General features: G+C 37.2%; 1 protein-coding gene across 4 annotated transcripts in view; it reads left to right on the top strand.

The window, feature by feature from the left end:
- scai (suppressor of cancer cell invasion) overlaps positions 1 to 20,382 on the top strand; it is a 38,716-nt gene that overhangs the window by 5,601 nt on the left and 12,733 nt on the right. For all 4 annotated transcript variants that reach the window (XM_067406906.1, XM_067406903.1, XM_067406904.1 and 1 more), the window contains 8 exons: positions 8,733 to 8,847; positions 17,775 to 17,870; positions 18,091 to 18,177; positions 18,275 to 18,373; positions 18,550 to 18,646; positions 19,017 to 19,115; positions 19,864 to 20,016; positions 20,157 to 20,258. In XM_067406906.1, the coding sequence (XP_067263007.1) occupies positions 8,741 to 8,847; positions 17,775 to 17,870; positions 18,091 to 18,177; positions 18,275 to 18,373; positions 18,550 to 18,646; positions 19,017 to 19,115; positions 19,864 to 20,016; positions 20,157 to 20,258 (840 nt within the window). In that variant the 5' untranslated portion in view covers positions 8,733 to 8,740. The remainder of the gene's footprint in view (positions 1 to 8,732; positions 8,848 to 17,774; positions 17,871 to 18,090; positions 18,178 to 18,274; positions 18,374 to 18,549; positions 18,647 to 19,016; positions 19,116 to 19,863; positions 20,017 to 20,156; positions 20,259 to 20,382) is intronic.

Raw genomic sequence — 20,382 nt, 5'->3', positions numbered from 1 at the left:
AAGCCATTTCTAATGAACTCAAGTTGATGAATTATTAAAATGTCTACTTTATGGCCTTTATATAAAATATTTTAGACGACTGTAAGAATCTGAAGGATTTCAAAATAAGAGTCCCGTTGTATTTCGGGCTTGTTTATAATTAAAAGTCACACGCTAAGTTTTTTCTTTTTCTTTTGGGCATTATTGGTATTTTGGTTACACAATAAATTGTATTTAATTTGATTTCCATTTAATTCATAGTAAATTATTGTAGTAAATTAGTCTCCCCCACAGGAAGAAAAGACTAAGAGCATATTTGACACATATATTATTCATTTTATAAATTTTACTAGTAAAATCTGTGTCCCATTCACTGTGTCCCAGACACTATATGACAGCAAGGAGAACACAGGAAAATGTGAACCATTTAAATGCTGTAATTTTGCATAATTTACAATGCATAAAAATGCATAATATTAGTATGTAATTAAATGTAATATGTTATGTAATTAAAATTAATTTCAATAAATAAAAAAACTGTTAAAAATCACACATTATTTGTTTGTCACAAGTAAGTACACCATTTTTGTGCCGTGGGTAATAGGAGGATTTTTCGCCCGGCTACCACCGCAAGTATATTTCAAACCTGTGGGAAGCACTGTAAAGTAATAAAGTAATAATAAAGTAAATTATTTGCAATATATGACAAATGCCTACAAAAAAAAAAAAAAAAAAAACCCAACAACATTATTTTGTCAGAATACATCACTGATTTTTAGAGCCAGATGGTGTAGTTACCAGCAGGAGCTAAAAGGGTAACCTTTAGTATCCATCTAAACCTTGACTTCTTGGGTTGAGTCAGCCCAATTTGTACACTAAATTAAATTCAGCATCTTAACATGCCTTACAAATTTGAACTACAAATTCTGTTGCAATGTTATTTTTTATTAATAGAATATGCACAACCTTATATAAATACGGTGTTGCTACTATGATGATAATTCAGTTATCAATTGTTTTAATTGTGACAAATTCTACTTTTGGTGAAATATCCCCAAACTATTCTCTGAATTGTTGACAGCACTTGAAAGGTGGGCTGAAACAGTCCATACGTGCACCATGTTGAGCCATCTGGAGGCTGAGCAGGGGTGATGTACATGCCCAGGTCTTTTCCATTCAGGACACCTTAGACTGACAGCTGAATGTTTGTATTACTACCCACCAGGCCTGACCACATGCACACACACACACGCACACACATAAGCTGACATTGTACACAGTTTCAGGCAATAAATGATGTTTTTCCCTGCAGTGGCTTCCAATGTCAGCACAAAACATCATGCATTAGTTGCTCTTATTGGTAAGAACAGGGCTTCAACATACCAATTTTCAATTTATTCTCACAGATTTGATGGAGTTAGAGCTTTCCATGCATATAGACATGCTTCATTCAAAACTACATTGAATTGCTAACTACATTGAGTCACGGCTATTTGAGTATCTTAACAGTTATAAATGAACCTCATCTGAGCTTCTAGTTGTTTCACAAAGCTCACTTAAAATTCCTGCTTTACGTGTGTATTATTATTATTATTATATATTTTTTTTTTCCTCAACGTTCATTCTCTTGTGTGGACGTCTCCCCCACTCTGTCCTCAGCCGGTCCAATTTAACATCTGATCCAAGCAGTAAGCGCTGCACATTCAGCCTTAGGCATGTATTTGTCACACTCTCTCTTTCTTACTTTCCTCTGTGCCATTGACATCCCTTGCTCTCTTTTTCCCCCAATCCACCCCTCAAACCCATACACACAGAACGCCTGGTTCCTGTCAGTGTAGCCAAAAGATCCACAAATCCACATGTCCTCCCTATGACACATCTATGCCACATGATTTTATCTCCTGCCACCACAGAGAGGCCATGTGTGGTGTTGTTTGGTTTGGTTGACACCATCTAGTCTCACAGAAACACACAGGCTAAGCCATTTTCACAAGATACTTAATACATATGGAAACAGAAATGTGATTATTTAGCATAGTGAATTATTCTTTTTCTCGCTGCTTAATGTGAAAACATGCAGATTAATTGTCCCTCTGTAAGAGCTGACCTTCTTCTAACTGCACAGAGTAGACTATGTGCTGTCTTTATAGGCCATTAAAAGCTTTGAGCTTGTTTCTGAACATGAAAGGGCATTGAGAAATCCCATTATTCAGCCAGAAAATATCAGTGGGTGATGATGGCATATGTAGCAGGCAGTTGGCATGACCTGAACCTCCTCTGTCCTTTAGTGGTTTATTTATTTATAGTGGTAAGTAAATTAAATTAACATGTTTAATCCCAGATTTTTCCCAGACATGAAAATATCCAAATGATGTGTCATTAGTAACCCCTTGAAATTAGCAATAATTATTTTTTTGAAATATTTATGAAATGGTGTGAAAAATTTTGTTTTATGGTCGGTCACAATTGTGACCGGTGGTATAATGTGTATACTTAAAAAATATTAACACATTGGAAACTCTGTTTCATAACATTTTAGAGTTACTATAATATATATAAAAACCCTTATACAACACTTATACAAGACAAAAAAATAAATAAAAATACAACCATCAGCGAATTTCAAAAATGTTACTTTATTGTAACACATATAACAATATTGTTATAATAGTATAACACAAATAATAATAGTTTAAAACACAAATACTGTAACTTATTTGTAACATATTAACTTTAAATTTAGTGCATTATTGTCATTGCGACATTTTAGTGCAGACTTCCCTAACAACTGCAATTGGATAGTTCATTCACTGTATTTTTCCATCGGTCATTATTGTTTCCATCACCATGTTTACTCATTCTATGACCGCACTCAACAAAACTGAAAAACTGTGAATTCATATATTAATACTAGACACCTTAAAGATAATGTGTACCAAAAATCTTTGTCATATCTTTGTTAACCTACTTTTTTTTATTTATTTTTTTTACCTTTTTTGATGCAGCCATCATCTACTGATGGTGCAAACAAAAATTAAACTGCTCTGGTCATATGACAATTTGCACTAACCATGAGAAAGTGCAAATATTTAATTGAGACTCTTTATTTTCATATTTGCCAGAAATGCACTAAAACAGCAGTCTAACATTTTTAGAGCTTCATAAATGAACACTTTCTTTACGGTCACTATTGTGACCGGTGGGATTAAATGGGCTTAAAAGTAGCATGAAATAAAAATTGACCTTACTTGAAGTTCCAGGGGCCGTATTCACAAAACATTTTATCTTACCACTAAGAGTTCTCCTAAATAGTAGTAAAAGTTCTTAGCTAAGAGTTTTCTCTTAAAACCAATTCAATGGTGTACAGTGTCTTTAGGTGGATTAGGATTGTTTTTGATTTGGTCTTAGTGATTTAGGAGTCCTCTTGACTACTGCTAATGTTTCACAGATTTAGGAGCTAGTTTTAGTGCTAAAATGCTTTGTGAAATACTCTTACAGCAAAAATTTAGGACTCCTAAAATTAGGACTGACACACCCATTATTTTTAAAAGTTTCTCCTAAATCGGCAAGTTAGGAGCTACTTTTAGCCTTAGGATGTTTTGTGAATACGGCCCCTGGTCTTCAAATCATTTTAAATGCTACAACTGAATTTAGGCATCAAAACTCTATAATGTACATTATTTACAGTTTTATTAAATTATTAACTTGGGCTCTTCCTGCAAATTAAATGAAGTGCCCATATTATGCTCATTTGCAAGGACATCATTTTATTTTTGAGGTCTGCTAAAGTACATTTACATGATATAGGCCTGGTTTCACAGACAGGGATTAGATGAAGTCAAATTAGGCCTTAGTTAAATTAGGATATTTTAGTAGTTTTTTTTTTTTTTTTTTTTAAATGTGCCTTAGAAAAAACATTACTGGTGTGCATCTTGATACAAACAATGGTACTGATATTTTTAAAAAATATGTCAGTGCAAGTTACTATGAGTGAAGACCGTTCAAACATGCATTTTATTCTGCGACTAGGCTTAAGCCTTGTCTATGAAACCAGGTATTAAAGTTAAAATCCCAATATTTTTCTAATACTTTCCATTGCTGCAGCACCTCGTTTTAGTTCCTGTCTCTTTGAAGCCTGCTTTTCTGAGAAGCCCTGTATGCTCTGATGATTGGTCAACTAGTCCAGTCAATTGGTTAATTGCTTACAGCATGTCAAATCTTTAATGGCCCTCACCATAATCGGGTTCAGCTCCTAAAGCCAAGTTCAGACTGCACAATTTTAGCCCCGATTTTGGCTCGCCGACAGGTTTTGAGAAATCGCGATTCAAAATCCTGCTGTGTGAAAAGTGTTCTGACTGAAAACTACATCGACGATGACCGACAGCCAATGAGAGAGCAAGATACAGAGCAGCGGGGAGTTCGGGGAGGAGTTATAGACCACAATATCAGCAAGCATGGCTTCGTTTCAGATAAACATTACAATTCTATCAAACAGAAACAAAACACAAACATTTGCTTGACCATCCGCAACAGCAGCACATTGAAAAGTTATGTATTTACCTCCAACTCTTGTTGCAGAACACACAATCCACAGTCTCCCTAACCCTTTCCTCCTCCATATTCTTCTTTTCTTTTTCTTGTTTTCGCTGCAGATCAGCGCACCGGCATTTCATATTGCAAGCTTCTTGCGGGCTACCGTTTTTAATAACAATAATAATAACTCTGGTCTTACATGTGTGATATCGCGTTGTTTCCTTGTCACATCTCGCGTGTGTTTGGTTGTGAAACGTAGTTTGCGTGCCAGACAGAGTTGTCGGTGATTCTTTCTATTGTAAAGTCATGCAGTGTGAAACCTTCTGTCGCCGATCCATCGTGCAGTTTGAACACAGCAGCGACTGAATGCTGGCCAAGATAGTCATGCAGTGTGAAAAGAACAGTGACCCGACTACTTTGAAAATTGTGCAGTCTGAACTCGGCTTAAGGGTTCGTTCACACTTGTCCTGTTTGGTTCGATTAAAACGAACCCTGGTGCGATTGCTCGGATAGTGCGGTTCATTTGAACATATGTGAACGCTGCCATCTGAACCCTGGTGCGCACCAAACAAGCGGGCCGAGACCGCTGAAAAGATGGGTCTAGGTCCGCTTCCAAACGAACTCTGGTGCGGTTCGAATGATATATGAACGCAACACGGACCAAAGACATGTAACCCAACCAAAAACAGGAAGACGAGACCCTAAAAAGGACAGAATCCTCACCCATGTCGGTTTTTCTCGTCATAGACGCAAGTTTTCTCATCACAAGCATCAGACGCGCGTCTCCATGCAGCAGATCATTTGTGTGTGTGACGGATGGATTCCCGCCTGTGTTTTGACTACTTTAAACATTTTATAAGCTCTTCACGAGTTCCCAACTGGCCAAATACCATCACATGCAGGTTACGCACCGCTACACACACACAACGAGCGCATTTACCTCAGCAAACAGCATTGTTTTGGATGTTTGGTAAGTTCCGTCTCAAAATAGGCAATACGTCATAAAATCCGACCAATCACATTGTGAATGTATCCCTATGCCTTTAGGTTCGGTATATTTTGGTTCGGTGATAAAATTGCCAATCTGAACGCTAACCGGACCAGGACTAAATGTTTTTTTTTTCTCTTCTTGGTCCGAACCAAACGAACTGAACTACAAGTGTGAACGCACCCTAATGGTGCGTTCACACCGGACGCGAATGAAGCGGTAAGCGCGAGTGATTTACATGTTAAGTCAATGCAAAGACGCGAATTGACATCCTGCGGCGCGATTCGCGCGAATGAAGCGGCGCGAATGACGCGGCGCGAATTGAGCGATTCGCGCGAATGACGCGATTCGCGCGAATCGCGCAAGTTGAAAAATCTGAACTTTGGCGAATTTCCGCGCCGCGTTAACCAATCGGGAACTTGCTCTAGTAGTGACGTGACGTAGCGAGCTGAGGCAGAAATTCGAAACAACAATGGAGGACAAAATCATCGTCGCTGTACATCTTCATACATTTATAGAAACAGAAATAAAAAGGACCGTGTTTGAAAGAAAGTGAGTGAGGAGGTCGGACAATCTGATAAGTTGTAAAAAACGGTCTTTACTCAATTTGAGCTATATATATACATATATATAAATACATATTGAGACTACAAGCCAACTAAAGACGACCAATTGAGCTTATTCGCTGTAATTTACAATTATTTCCCCACTGACAAGTTGTGTTTATTCAGAGGAAGTGTGCAGAAGCAGTGGGAGAGTCTGGGACACATAAAGGAGCGGGAGAGCCCCTATCATGACGCGAATTCGCGTCTGTTGTGAAGGGATTTTCACGCGCGAATGAAGCGAATGTCACGCGCGAATGAAGAGAGTAAACTCAAAATGTTCAAGCGTCCAACTACGCGCGAATAGCGCGATTTATTCGCGCAAGTCGCGTCTGGTGTGAACACAGCATAGTCTTCATGAGCAGCTGTAAACAGTATTATATCTGTGGTAACTAGTATCAGGTGTCAGTATTGGAAATCCATACTTTTTTTTTTTTTTTTTTTTTTCTCTCACATGGAAAAACAGCATCTCCACAACTAGGGATGCTCATAAATAACTGGTTAACCATTAACCAACAGAAACCATTTTGACAGATTACTACTATCAGTTAAACCTTTTAAAAAGTAAATAAAGTAATTTTAAAGTAAATTTTCGAGATATTTTAGAATATTTGCTGCATGGTTAAAAAATATGCTTCACAAGGTCTTTTCACACTTTAAATGGTTAACCCTGGTTTTTGTAAATTTGTAAGATGGAATTTCACACTGTACATTCCTAAACCCTGGGTTAACATTCTTATTTGCATATTTGCGGTGTCAGTGTCATTGATTGACTTTAGAAAGCTTTAGCATTACACATCCTCATATTGCCAACTGTACTATCGAGTTCATACTGAATGGACATTTCGGACTAGAATATGAAGTGTGAGGTGATGGTTGTCTGTTGCTAAGCGTCTAGCTGTTACATTGTAACACAGCATCTTTTCACAATGTACAAGTTTGGCACCGCAAAAGCGGTGCTAACCCTGCTACGGAGCAGGGTTTCACAACACCAGGTAAAAAGAGGGGCTAACTCTTCTTCTAAATTGCAAGTGTGAAACATTCCTTTATTCTGAGTTAAAAGCTGTGTTTAGAACAAAGATAACCTGGGGTTAAGCGCAGGGTGAAAATCCCCATTTAAAATTGCGTTTTTGAGAGGTGGTCTCGGTACGCTTTGAAACGAACTCTGGAGCTGTTCGCTTGAGATGTAAAAGCAATCCAACCCAACGGACCAACGAACCAAATGATATCATAATTCATAACGGGAAATGCGTTTAAAAAGCAGTAGTGTCTGATTCTGTGAGTGAGCACATTAGTTACCATTGTTTAAAACCAAAGAGCGCCTGTTCATCTTAAAATGTTGTGTAATTGTGCTTCTCCATTCAAGAATGCTGTCCCGATGAAGCCTTGATTCCAGCTCTACCTACATTAGCATTCATATATGGTCTTGACACAGTTAGCCTACTAGACAGTGCTGGGAGATCCAGAGAGAGTGTGTTTGCTGCAGTATTAATACAAATGTAGTATATAATTTAACAGTGGGAATGACGGCCATTCTTATAGTGTTTGCATGTGTCTCGACAGTTACAAATAAAGCCACAAAGCTCATGGAGCTAACTTTTCAATCATTTAGATGGATGGCGCTGAGAAAACTGACCAATAAGAGGACAGTTGTACTCGCACATGACTTGCATATACACATTTTGGCGTACCGAACCAAGAAGAAAAAGCAATATCGTAACAAATTTAGTCACTGTTTCGGAACAAAACAAATGATCCATAGGTGTGGATCTAAGACTTCATTCGAAACTGCAAAGGATTTACTTTTATTTGTGAACACTCAAAATAAAAACAAAACATTGTTCTTTTGTAAAATTAAGAAAACAAACAGGATGCCGCTTTCTGCATCTTGGTTTCCTTTCCGTGATCTTATTTGTGGATATGTATAATTTTCTTCTGTTTTTCTCGGTTTGCAGAAGTGCTGCTGAAGGTGTGTGATATGACGATTTGTGCATCCTCATGTTCTGTTGTTTATGCTGCTATTTGCAAACTAAACTGTAAAACAAATAATTAATTTTAATTCTAATTAAATTTAATTCTAATTTATCATATCTTGTTGGTTAATGGTTAATGATCGGTTAACAAATGTCGGTTAACGGTCTGGAAAATAAAATGAAATGAACATTCCTTTCCTCGACACAACAAAATCTCTTTACCCAACTTATTATCAGTCCAAGACCACTGTCAAACTGATTAGCAAAACAAAAAAATTACTTCTAGCTGAATGTATCTTTTTTTTTATTCATCTCCATGAACTTCATATATATAGATAAATTGATTATTGTAACTTCCTCAGTGAAACTTTTGTTCCAACTCGAATGCAAATTCGTCAGCGTATCAGTTGGTTTGGAGGTGGAATTAGTCAGTTTTCTTCGGAGCTGATTCAACATCTGCCCACGTCACAGATGCAGATTCTTATACCCACAGTATGTCAGTTCAGAGTTCCGTGGTGCTTGTTTAACTGTGATTCATAAAACTTGCCTCTGCCACTGATGGCGGCTCGAAGGACGTGCTTGCGCTAACGACTTGATTTTGCATAACTCTGCCGACAGTCTATTTGAATTCACTTTTTTGCCTTGTTTTGTTTACAGCAGCTGCCATGACAGGGGTAGGGGCAGAGGATGACATCCCTCTCTGTGAGAGGAAAACTGTCACTGACTTCTGCTATCTCTTGGACAAGTCCAAACAGCTTTTCAATGGCTTAAGGTCAGTCTCTTCTTGGTGTCTGAGCATTTTGCTGTTTATTTGTGGATTTGTTTGCCTTCCAGATTGGTGTCTGGATCCAATCATGCAGTGACCTTATGTAAACTTACTCTCAGCTCAATATTTTTCTTTCTTTCTTTCTTGCTTTTGTTAGTTTATTCTTTTGCTCATGCATTTGTCATTTCTTTCGTGCTGTTGTCTTCATCCCTCTGTTCAATTATTTTTGATAATGTATTTTTCTTGTTTTTTTTTCTTTTGTTCTTTTTGTTTGTTCATTTATTAACCAGTTTTTGAGTATGACCTATTACTATGTTTACTGCAGTTTAGTAATGAATCAAATACCGAAGTCAAGCTAATTTTCTATTCTTGCAATAGTCAGGAATCATGAGACACTGGAATGTCTTATCACAGTTGAGACAACATTATTTAAAAACTAAGTCTGGTCAAGGCGGCCAAATCTTAATTAACCGACAGCAGCTTCAAATGCTTTTTAAATTTATGACCGCATTGAGCACATTGGTTGGGTTATGCTCAGACCACAAAAATGATGGAAGCTTCACTGTTAGAAGACGGCAACAAAATCTAAAACCTTTGGATAACATAAAGCTCATATTCCCATCTATGTGAGTTACTAGAATCTTATATGAACAAAAACTGTGAATGGCTCTTGCATTATATGACTCGAAAGATGATTGTCCAGCACAGCCCAATTCATACAGCTCAGGTTTAATTCATTGGGATTTGAGAAAGCTAGTTCACCCAAAAATTAAAATTCTGTCATCTTGTTGTTCCAAATCAGTATGACTTTATTTCTAATGTGGAATGCAAAGAAGATGTTTCAGTGTTTTTTTTGTTGTTGTTGTTTTGTAATAAAAGTCATAGAGTTTTTTTTGAAGCTCACAGACTTTCAACATGAGGGTGAGTACAGCTGTTGCCAAAAGTATTGGCAGTGACAATTTGTGTTTCAAGTTTGCTGCTTTAGTCTTTATAATAATTTTTTCACATGTTTCTATGGTATACTGGAAAACAATGATAAGCATTTCATAAGTTTTAAAGTCTTTTATTGGCAAAAACATTCAATATTCTTCTGGCATGTTGGATGTCATCATCTGGGCCAAATCCTGACTAATGGTGATCCATTCTTGCCTAATTAGTTCTTGGAGCTTATCACAATTTGTGCTAGTCCACTCGCCTTTTGAGGACTGATCACAGGTTCTCTACGGGATTAAGACCCGGGGAGTTGCTGGGCCACAGATCTAAATTTTCAATGTAATTATCTCCAATCCACTTCATTATCTCTCTTGCCTTGTGACATGGTGCTGCATCATGCTGGAAAATGCATGGATCATCACCAAATTGCGCCTGGGTCATTGGGAGAATTTGCTTTTGCAGGACGTTTTGATACCATTCTTTATTCATAGCAATGTTTTTGGGCAGAATTGTGAGAGAGCCCACTCCACTGGATGAAAAGCAACCCCACACATTGCTGATCTCAGGATGCTTCACTGTTGGCACAACACAAGACTTAGGGTAGTGTTCACCTTTTCTTCTCCGGACATTCAATTTTCCAAATGTTCCAAACAGTCGGAAAGGGGCTTCATCAAAGAAAATAACTTTCCACCAGTCTTTAGCTGTCCAATCCTTGTGCTTCCTGCAGAATTTCAGTCTATCCTTGATGTTTTTCTTGGAGAAAAGTGACTTCTTTGCTGCCCTTCTTGATACCAGGCCATTGTCCAAAAGTGTTTGCCTCACTCTACATGCAGAATCACTCACACCCACCTGCTGCCAATGTTGAGCAAGCCCTACACTCGTGGTGACACTATTCAGTAGCTGATTCCTCAGGAGGAGATGGTCCTGGCACTTGCGGGACACCCTGGGACATTCTTGGTGATTCAGTAAATGGTTCTTTTTAGGTGTTGATATTCTTTGCAGCAATTGCCTTGCATTTGATGCCATTTTGATGCAAAGGAAGACATTCCTCCAAAGGAAGACATTTGGAGGTAACACAATGATTGGAAACACTTCTTCTTCTTCTTCTTCCTTTCATATCATTCAGCCTGCTCTTATTATCCAATCAGAATGATATTAATTTCTCCTGACTAGTACTTGTTCACACTTTCCCATGTGCAGATGATATGATTATTAAAATGATGTTAGCTGGTGATTTGGTGCCAGGGCCAAAAATCAGTGAAATTTGGGTTTTTGTGTTAAAGTTCATTTTTTGGCAAATTAACCTTTTTGCAATTATTTAAAATGGATCGAATCACTTTGCACAATAATCTGTAAAGAATATGGATTAACACCACAACAACTGAAGCAGCAAACTTTGCGAAACATAAAATTTGTCACTGCCAATACTTTTGGCCACAGCTGTAAATGAAGACAGGATTTTCATTTTTGGGTGAACTCCCTTTAGGAAGTCAGTGCAGTTTTTAGAAATTGGGCATCACTCTCATTTATAGCTGAACTGTGTGTGAAGGTAACCGTATTTAGCACTCAAAAACAAGGCTGACAACTGTAAATTTGACATGTATAAACGTAGTATATTTTGTGGGTGTGGTTAATTTTCTTTATCTATTAAAAAGCAGGTTCTAGTGTCTCATCTGTGCTGTGCTTTATATATGTGTTGATGTTTGCCTGTTCATCCGTAGGGAATTGAGAGCCCTTTATATTTTCCAGTGTCTGGGTGAAGTGAGCTCAGTTTTACATCTGAATGAATCTTCAGCGCTCCTCTTCCACCCCCTCATATCTGCCAGCGTTTGTCTCTGCATTACACACTCCCTTAAAAAAAAATGAATCGCGTCACTCTGTGTTTATCACCATTTCTCAGTGGCCAGTAGGTTGCGTTTGAGTTAATCAGTCATTTTTAGCTAAGACTATTTATAGGACAAGTATGTCAGTAGCTGTGGGCTCTATCTCCCTCTCTTTTAGCCCCCCCCCCCCCCCCATTCTTTTTTTTCTCTCTTTCCTTTTTGTCTTCACAATCTGTATTCCTTCCCTCCTTCTCTCTGTATCCAGGCCCTGTCCTTATGTACCGGATGTGTGTTTGTTACATTTATATTGCATAACTGACTGAGACTGCTATAGTCCTAGAGGTTGGTTCATAGAGTAGCCCACATGTTCTGACATTCATATATTCTTGGGGTAGTTTTTTTGCGCATCAATGAAAAATCATAGGACAGAGTTTGGTATAATACCTGCAGAGTATATCTTTTTTTCTTTCATATTAAATACTAGATATTTCTTGTCATGTTTAATATTGCAGTGTTCTTATACTGTAAACACTTTGCTTTTCTTTTACCTTTAACTGTTATATAATGCTGTCAAATATTATTAAATCCTTTAAAACCAAGTCCACTTTTACAACCCGAATTCTGGAAATGTTGGGACGTTTTTTAAATTTGAATGAAATGAAAACTAAAAGACTTTCAAATCACATGAGCCAATATTTTATTCACAATAGAACATAAATAACATTAACAACACAAAGAAATTTTACACTTTTATCCTCTAAATGAGCTCATTTCAAATTTGATGCCTGCTATAGGTCTCAAAGTTGGCACGGGGGCAACAATTGGCTGAAAAGGCAAGAAATTTTGAAAAGATTCAGCTGGGAGAACATCTTAACTAACTAATTAAGTTAATTGATATCAGGTAACATGATTAGCTATAAGAGGGACGTCTTAGAGAGACAGAGTCTTTCAGAAGAAAAGATGCGGAATACTTTAAAAACAATGTTCCTCAATGTCAAATTGCAAAGGCTTTGCAAATCTTATCATCTATAGTGCATAACATCATCAAAAGATTCAGAGAAACTGGAGAAATCTGCGTAAGGGACAAAGCCAAAGACATTTTTTTTTGGATGCCTGTGGTCTTCGGGCCCTCAGACGACACTGCGTCACTCATCGGCATGATTGTGTCAATGACATTACTAAATGGGCCCAGGAATACTTACAGTAACCACTGTTGGTAAACACAATCCGCCGTGCCATCTGCAGATGCCAACTAAAGCTTTATCGTGCAAAAAGGAAGCCATATGTGAACATGGTCCAGAAGTGCTGTCGTGTCCTGTGGGCCAAGGCTCATTTAAAATGGACAAATTCAAAGTGGAAAAGTGTTCTATGGTCTTGTATGTTTTGGAAGGCACTATGAATGCTGAAAGTTATATAAAGGTTTTAGAGCAACATATGCTCCACTATTTCAGGGAAGGCCTTGTGTATTTCAGCAGGACAATGCAAAACCACATACTGCAGCTATTACAACAGCATGGCTTCACCATAGAAGAGTTCGGGTGCTGAATTGGCCTACCTGCAGTCCAGATCTTTCACCTATAGAGAACATTTGGAGCATCATTAAACAAAAAATACATCAAAGACAACCACAAACTCTTCAGCAACTGGAAACCTATATCAGGCAAGAATGGGACCAAATTCCAACACCAAAACTCCAGAAACTCATAACCTCAATGCCCAGACGTCTTCAAACTGTTTTGAAAAGAAGAGGATTAAACATGCCCCTGTCCCAACTATTTTGAGACCTGTAGCAAGCATCAAATTTGAAATGAGCTCAATTTGTGCATTAAAATTGTAAAATTTCTCAGTTTAAACATTTATGTTATCTATGTTCTATTGTGAATAAAATATTGGCTCATGTGATTTGAAAGTCTTTTAGTATTCATTTTATTCAAATTTAAAAAAAAATGTCCCAACATTTCCGGAATTCTGGTTGTAGTTTATTTGACAAAAACCATAAGTATTATAGTTTTATTACTGTGTTTGTGCTACAGACATGAATTATACCTCAAATTATGTGACTTGATGTGGAGAGGTGTGCTATTACTTTTCTAAATGATCAAAATTATGATTTTTAGCATGTGGACAAAAAACAAATCCTGTATACTTACATTGAAGGAGGGATAGTCGAAGTCGATATCTTGGGAAAACATTATTTCTGAGACTTTAGGTTTACTTTTTAGTATTTCCTGCAATTTTTTTTTTTTTTAGTTAGAAGCAGGTAGTGTTTATACTTTAGTGGGAAGTGACAGTCACTCTTTGCTCTTTGGGATATTTTCATTTAGTGTACTGCATTGCCAAACTGAACCAAATAATACTAAAAGAAAAAAAATATATATATATATTACACTCACTTTTTTTCAGAAGATGTCAGCATTAGAATTGGTAGCATCTTAGTTCTTAATTTGCTTGTTATTTCTGCATGAAGGATTTCATATGATGCTCAGTACCAATAAACATGTTTATGCATTTATGTTTCTTACCTTAATAATGGCTTGTCTACTACAAATACAGGACTAGATGCTTGTTATGAGGCCACGCCCCCATGCCCTGTTTCTCTATACTAATTAGGCTGTCTAACCAGTAGCGGCCTACTTCTGCATTTGATGCTTAGCAACACCCTGAAGAGTTCAGTAATGAAACAGCTATTATTAATTGGTCTCATTTCCTAATACTTTCATTACTTGATAGCTCTCACTATCTCTTACCTCTTTAGTATCTCTTTATTAAACAAGCTTGACTCAATAAAGAGACATTTATAGTGGCTTTGATATTTTCATATCCATATATTCATATTCTTCATCAACATGCAACACAGATTTTAAAAAGTCACATAAATAAACTGATACATATATATATATATATTAGTATGACATAAATGTGACATTTTTTGAAACTATGTGAAGAATATGAATATATTGAAAATACACTTTCCACAAAAATATTAAGCAGCACAGTTGTTTTCAACATGAATAATAATAAGAAATCTTTCTTGAGCACCAAATCATCATATAAGAATGAACACATTACAGTAAAACAAACAAACAAACAAACAAACAAAAAAAGTTTGTATTTTTGATCAAAACGCAGCATAGACTTCTATCAAAAACATAATGTTTTTTACAGGTGTTTGATGGGGTTGAGGCCAGGGCTCTGTGCAGGCCAGTCAAGTTCTTTCACACCAAACTCATCCAACCATGTCTTTATGGACGTTCCTTTGTACACTGGAGCACAGTCATCCTGGAATAGAAAAGGGCCTTCCCCAAACTGTTCCCACAAAGTTGGAAGCATAGCATTGTCCAAAATTGCGTTATGATTTTCCCTTCAATGAAAGTAAGGGGCCCAGCCCAACCCCTGAAAAACAGCCCCATACCATTATTCTTCCTCCACCAAACTTCACAGTTGGCACAGTGCAGTCAGGCAGGTAACGTTCTCCTGGCATCTGCCAAACCCAGACTCATCCATGAGACTGACAAACAGAGAAGCATGATTTGTCACTCCACAGAACACATTTCCACTGCTCCAGAGTTCAATGGCGGTGTGCCTTCACCACTCCATCCGGCCATGGAAATCCATTCCATGAAGTTCCCGCCGCACAGTTTTTGTGCTGATATTAATGCCAGTGAAAGTATGGAACTGTTCAGCTATGAAATCAGCAGAGCGTTGGCAACTTTTATGCATGATGTGCCTCAGCACGCAGTGACCCTGCTCTGTGACTTAATGTGGCCTTCTGCTTCGTGGCTGCTGTTCCTAAACGTTTCCACTTTCCAATAATACTACTTGGTTGACTACTTACAGTTGATATTCAACTTACAGTTAAATATTTAGCATTGATGAAAGTTCACTGACCGACATTTTTTCAAATTTAAAATGGAAGATCTGCACTAACTTGTCTTCTTAATGAATTATTAAAGGGATAGTTCTCCCAAAAATGAAAATCATACCATAATTTTGCCATCTTAGGTGTATATGATTTTCTTCTTTCCGCCAAACAAAATCAGATTTATATTAAAAAATATCCTGAATGGTACCATTTTTTTAAGCCCCCAAAATAATGGAATAATTTCAGAATAATGCAATCATCAACACATTGGACTTTAGCCATACTGTACAGATCTGATATTGCTCCGTTACTCAGCTACACTACATCTGACCCCATCTGCACACATACACCATCCTATCTCCCTCCATTCTCCTCCTTCCCTAATTTACAGGTCTGTCCCTGGCTGTGCTCTGCCAGTGAATCTGTCTTGTGGGTATTAATGCTGTCAGTGAGGATGGGAAATTAATGGTGCATGTAGTGAAATTAAAGCCCTGCCTAATGACTGCACCTATCTCCTTCCTGACCTTGTCTCTTACAGCCCACAAGGGCAACGGGGTGAACCATAAATCTCACAAATCCATCTCTATAACCTTACAGCATGTGTGAATGTACATTGTGAATGAAAGCTGTGGAAATAAAATACAGTGCTGGGTTGCATCGAATCTGAATGAATGAAAGGGGGCGTGTCTGTGCGCTGATGTTTAATTGCATTGCATGATGTGTGTGTGTGTGTGTGTTTTATGTCTCATGGACATGATTTATTTTTTGACATTCATTTTTGTCCCCTTGCCTTTCCCTGAATGACCCGTTACAGGTTCATAAAAGAAGCATCGTCTACTGTAATCATGTGTGAGCATGTGTAAATGAGGGCTTTTGCATTTACCTGCTGCATTCGCAACCTCCCTTCCTTCCCCAGTCCCTGCTTCTGTTGTCATAGCAACCCTCTGATGATAACAATAGGGCCTAGAGGTGTTTTGGGAGGGTTCAGGGGGAAAAGGACGAGAAAGGAATAAAGAGAAAAAGAGCGAGTAGAGGCGGAGGAGGCAAAAGAGCTACTTCTCCAGCTGATTGCAATAGCTCGTCAAATTCCTTCACATCATCTGCGCTATGACTCACTGCAGCCCTGCCCAAACACTCTAACCCACTCACACTTTCTGACTCTCTCTGATTGCTCTGTTTTTGCTCTCCCCCACCACCAATGTCTTCTCATCATTGTTATGATGATGTTAATTAAGTGCATGACAACCATGACCACTTGTATATTTGGAAGGCTCATCTGCTGTTGTCCAAAATGATGTCTTGCAAATAAGAGTATCAAAGCAGAGGTGCAAAAATGCCTTATATAATGATATGTGGGTATCGAGGTCGTAGGTTTGGTTTGAATACAACCTTGATTATTATAGTTTTTAAAACAAACCAGTGATTAAAGCAATGAGTCACAGTACTTTGAAAATATTTATAAAGCAAATTCCATAGCATAGAAGCCTGGTAATATAGGGAAAATAACATATCCCAAGTCTCATTTTCTATACAGTTATACATTTAAAGGGATAGTTCACAAAAAAAAAAAAAAAGAAAGAAAATTCTGTCATCATTTACTCACCCTCATGTCATTCCAAACCTGTAGGACTATTTGTTTTCTGTGAAATATAAAAATACTTTAAGAATTTTTTTTGTTTGTTTGTTTATACAATGGAAGTCACCAAAACTGTTTGGTTGCTAACATTCTTCAAAATATCTTCTTTTGTGTTCTGCAGAATAATCTATTATCTGTATTGTGGAAGTCCCTATTTGACATGTTTGCTAAACTTTTTTTTTTTTTTATCAAATTTAATTGTGATGAGATTTTCTAGTGTTATGGACACCTTTTTTATATTTGCTTCAGTTATTGTCATTATGTTTTTTAGCAACTTTCACAAGGGCCTTTTATCAGTTCTTTGTTTAAATTTAAAGTATCTATTTTTGAAATTCATGTTGATTTTATGTGTATGATACATCCATCCACGTCTTTTTTGACCTCATAATTATCAACTATAGTGTCACAAATCCAAATCTGTGTCGAACTTCGACAATCATTTACTATACTTAAACCCTGCCTTTTTCTTTTAATCAACTGTAAATGGAAGTACACCTGTCAATTCCAAATACTGACTATGTAAACACAAACACTTAGAAATTGGTTTGTTTTGATTTTGTTCATGATTTAATGGCTCAAATTCTTAAACCTGTTAAATTGTTGTTTGAGTACCAATAAATGAGGAGAATGAAGTAAATTTGGCTGTGTTTCTCTTGTTTGTTCTCTCACACTCCTGCAGGGATCTGCCTCAATATGGACACAAGCAGTGGCAGTCCTATTTTGGCCGAACATTTGACGTATACACCAAGCTGTGGAAGTTTCAGCAGCAGCACAGGTCAGCCCTCTAGATAGATCTATTTTTGAAACTGAAAGGTCTGTTTTTACCAAAAGCTTATAAATAAAGCTGTTTTTTTGGGCTTAGAACTACATAAGACTGAAGATTTAACTTGCATGATCAAACTTCCCTCTGATAGTTCCTCTGAACCAATGATGTCAACATTAATGACAGGTGATTCTTGATGATTCTTATTTGGGTTTATGTTACTGGAGAATAGACAAGTCCTGGACAACCGGTATGGTCTCAAGAGGTGGCAGATAGGTGAAGTGGCCTCGAAAATTGGCCAGCTGTACTACCATTACTAGTAAGGAACATTTTAACACAACTACTAATTCGGTTTATTTCAAAGTGTTGCTTCAAGAATTGTTTTCCACATTATTTTTGTATTTTAACTTTTTCAGCCTCCGCACATCAGAAACAAGCTACCTAAATGAAGCCTTTTCTTTCTATTCGGCCATTCGCCAGCGATCATATTACCACCAAGTCAACAAAGAAGACAGGTGAAACGAAGCTACGATGAACTGTGATGAACAAAGTTGATGTTTACTTGATTTATATTCACTATGTTCTGGAAAGTAATATACTTATGAGCAAGTAAAGCAGTAAAGATTGTTAATTTCTGTCTTATATGGTTTTCTCTTCGGTTCATTAATCTTGTCCCATCTCCTTTCCACAGGCCTGAGCTGGTTGTAAAAAAGTTGAGGTATTACGCTCGGTTTATTGTTGTTTGTCTGTTGCTCAACAAGATGGACCTGGTTAAAGTGCTAGTGAAGGTAAGTCAAGGATGGCAGACCGAATGGACCAATTACACATTTTTAGTTCATGGCTCACTATAGGTATTTAGTCGAAAAGAGGTTCTTGCCAAAGGATCAGTCAGCATGGACAGTCTGTTGGCTAGTTATGCAGCTGGAATTAAGACAAAATTCATGCCTCATTAATTTTGGCACTGTTCAAGTAAAATGACACACTGTCAGCCATTACTCATATACTCATATTTATAGAAATGAATGGATTTTTTTATTTTATATTTGGTTTTACAAAGGACTAATAAATATACTGGCAACAATCCACTGTTCATAAGAAGAAAAAAACAGTATGGTCTACATCGGTGTGTCTGAGACCATCTGTGGTGTCTTTCTGCAGGAGCTGTCTGAGGAGATTGAGGACTACACCCAGCGCTTCAACACAGAGGACCAGTTAGAGTGGAACCTGGTGCTGCAAGAAGTTGCTGCTTTTGTGGAGGTAATTTTTTTTTTTTAAGAAGTCTATAATGTGCATAAAGTATCATTAGTATTGCACAATTAAAGTTAACATGAAATTCTAATACAAAAAATATTGGGTACGTTAACAGAAAGGTCATTGAGAGATTTATTTATTTACAAATTATAATTTGGGAAGAAAAAATATGAAGCATTTTTTGGAATAATATACACCAAATCATTATCATTAACAGTCAGACCACTTCTAGTCAAAAGTTTGGGGGGGTGGTAAAATGTTTTTTTTTTTTTTTTAAGAAGTCTCTTATGCTCACAAAGACTGTAATTTATTTGATCATAAATACAGTATCAACAGTAATATTGTAAAATATTTTCTATTTTATATATTTTAAAATGTAATTTATTCCTGTAATGGCAAAACCATTACTCCAGTCTTCAGAAATCATTCTAATATGCTGATTTGCTGCTCACGAAACATTCTTATTATTGTCAATGTTGAAAACAGTTGTGCAGGAAAATATTTTTGTAGAAACTTGTACATTTTTTTTTTAAATTAATAAAAAGTAGTGTATAGTACATCAGTTTAACTTTTATTTCATGTTGAAATTTATCAAATGTGCACTCTAAAAAAACAGTATCTCAGATGTTTTAGTACCTCTTCTTACATGACTTACTGTTACAAATGTCTGATGTAGTTCACTCTGTAAGACTGTTTATGACAAATATTCATATTTTCTTTACCTTTCTCATCAACTATTTTTCTACCTACACAGGCAGATCCTCTTATGATCCTAAATGATGACAACGGCGTGGTGGTCATATCCAATCGTTTGCAGGAGGGAGGTGTGCCCCCCCTTGAACAGGGCATGGTGGTTGGCCAGCTCACCTTGGCAGATGCACTCATCATTGGCAACTGTAACAATCAGGTGGGAGTACTGAACAAGTTACATAATATGTCAAATTTAAGCAGTGCTTTCTTATGTAAATGATTAGACACTTCAAACTTGTTGGTGTGTAGGTTACAACTACTGTTGGTTGAAATGGTTGAATTTCTCCTGGTTTGCAGGTGAAGTTTAGCGAGCTGACCATCGATATGTTTCGTATGCTTCAAGCGCTTGAGAGGGAACCAGTGAACCTGGCCACACAAAGCTCCAAACCAGGGACACTTGTAAGAGAAGACTCTTACACTCTCCCTGTCACTCTCTATGTTGAGTGTTTCTGAGTATTTTCACCCTTCCTCCCTCGCTATTTCAGTACTTCACCTTTTTCAGTGTCCCTCTCACTGTTCTTTC

Source organism: Chanodichthys erythropterus, chromosome 13, assembly GCF_024489055.1.
Source record: "Chanodichthys erythropterus isolate Z2021 chromosome 13, ASM2448905v1, whole genome shotgun sequence".
Classification (NCBI taxonomy): domain Eukaryota; kingdom Metazoa; phylum Chordata; class Actinopteri; order Cypriniformes; family Xenocyprididae; genus Chanodichthys; species Chanodichthys erythropterus.
This window is presented reverse-complemented; position numbering and strand designations above follow the sequence as displayed.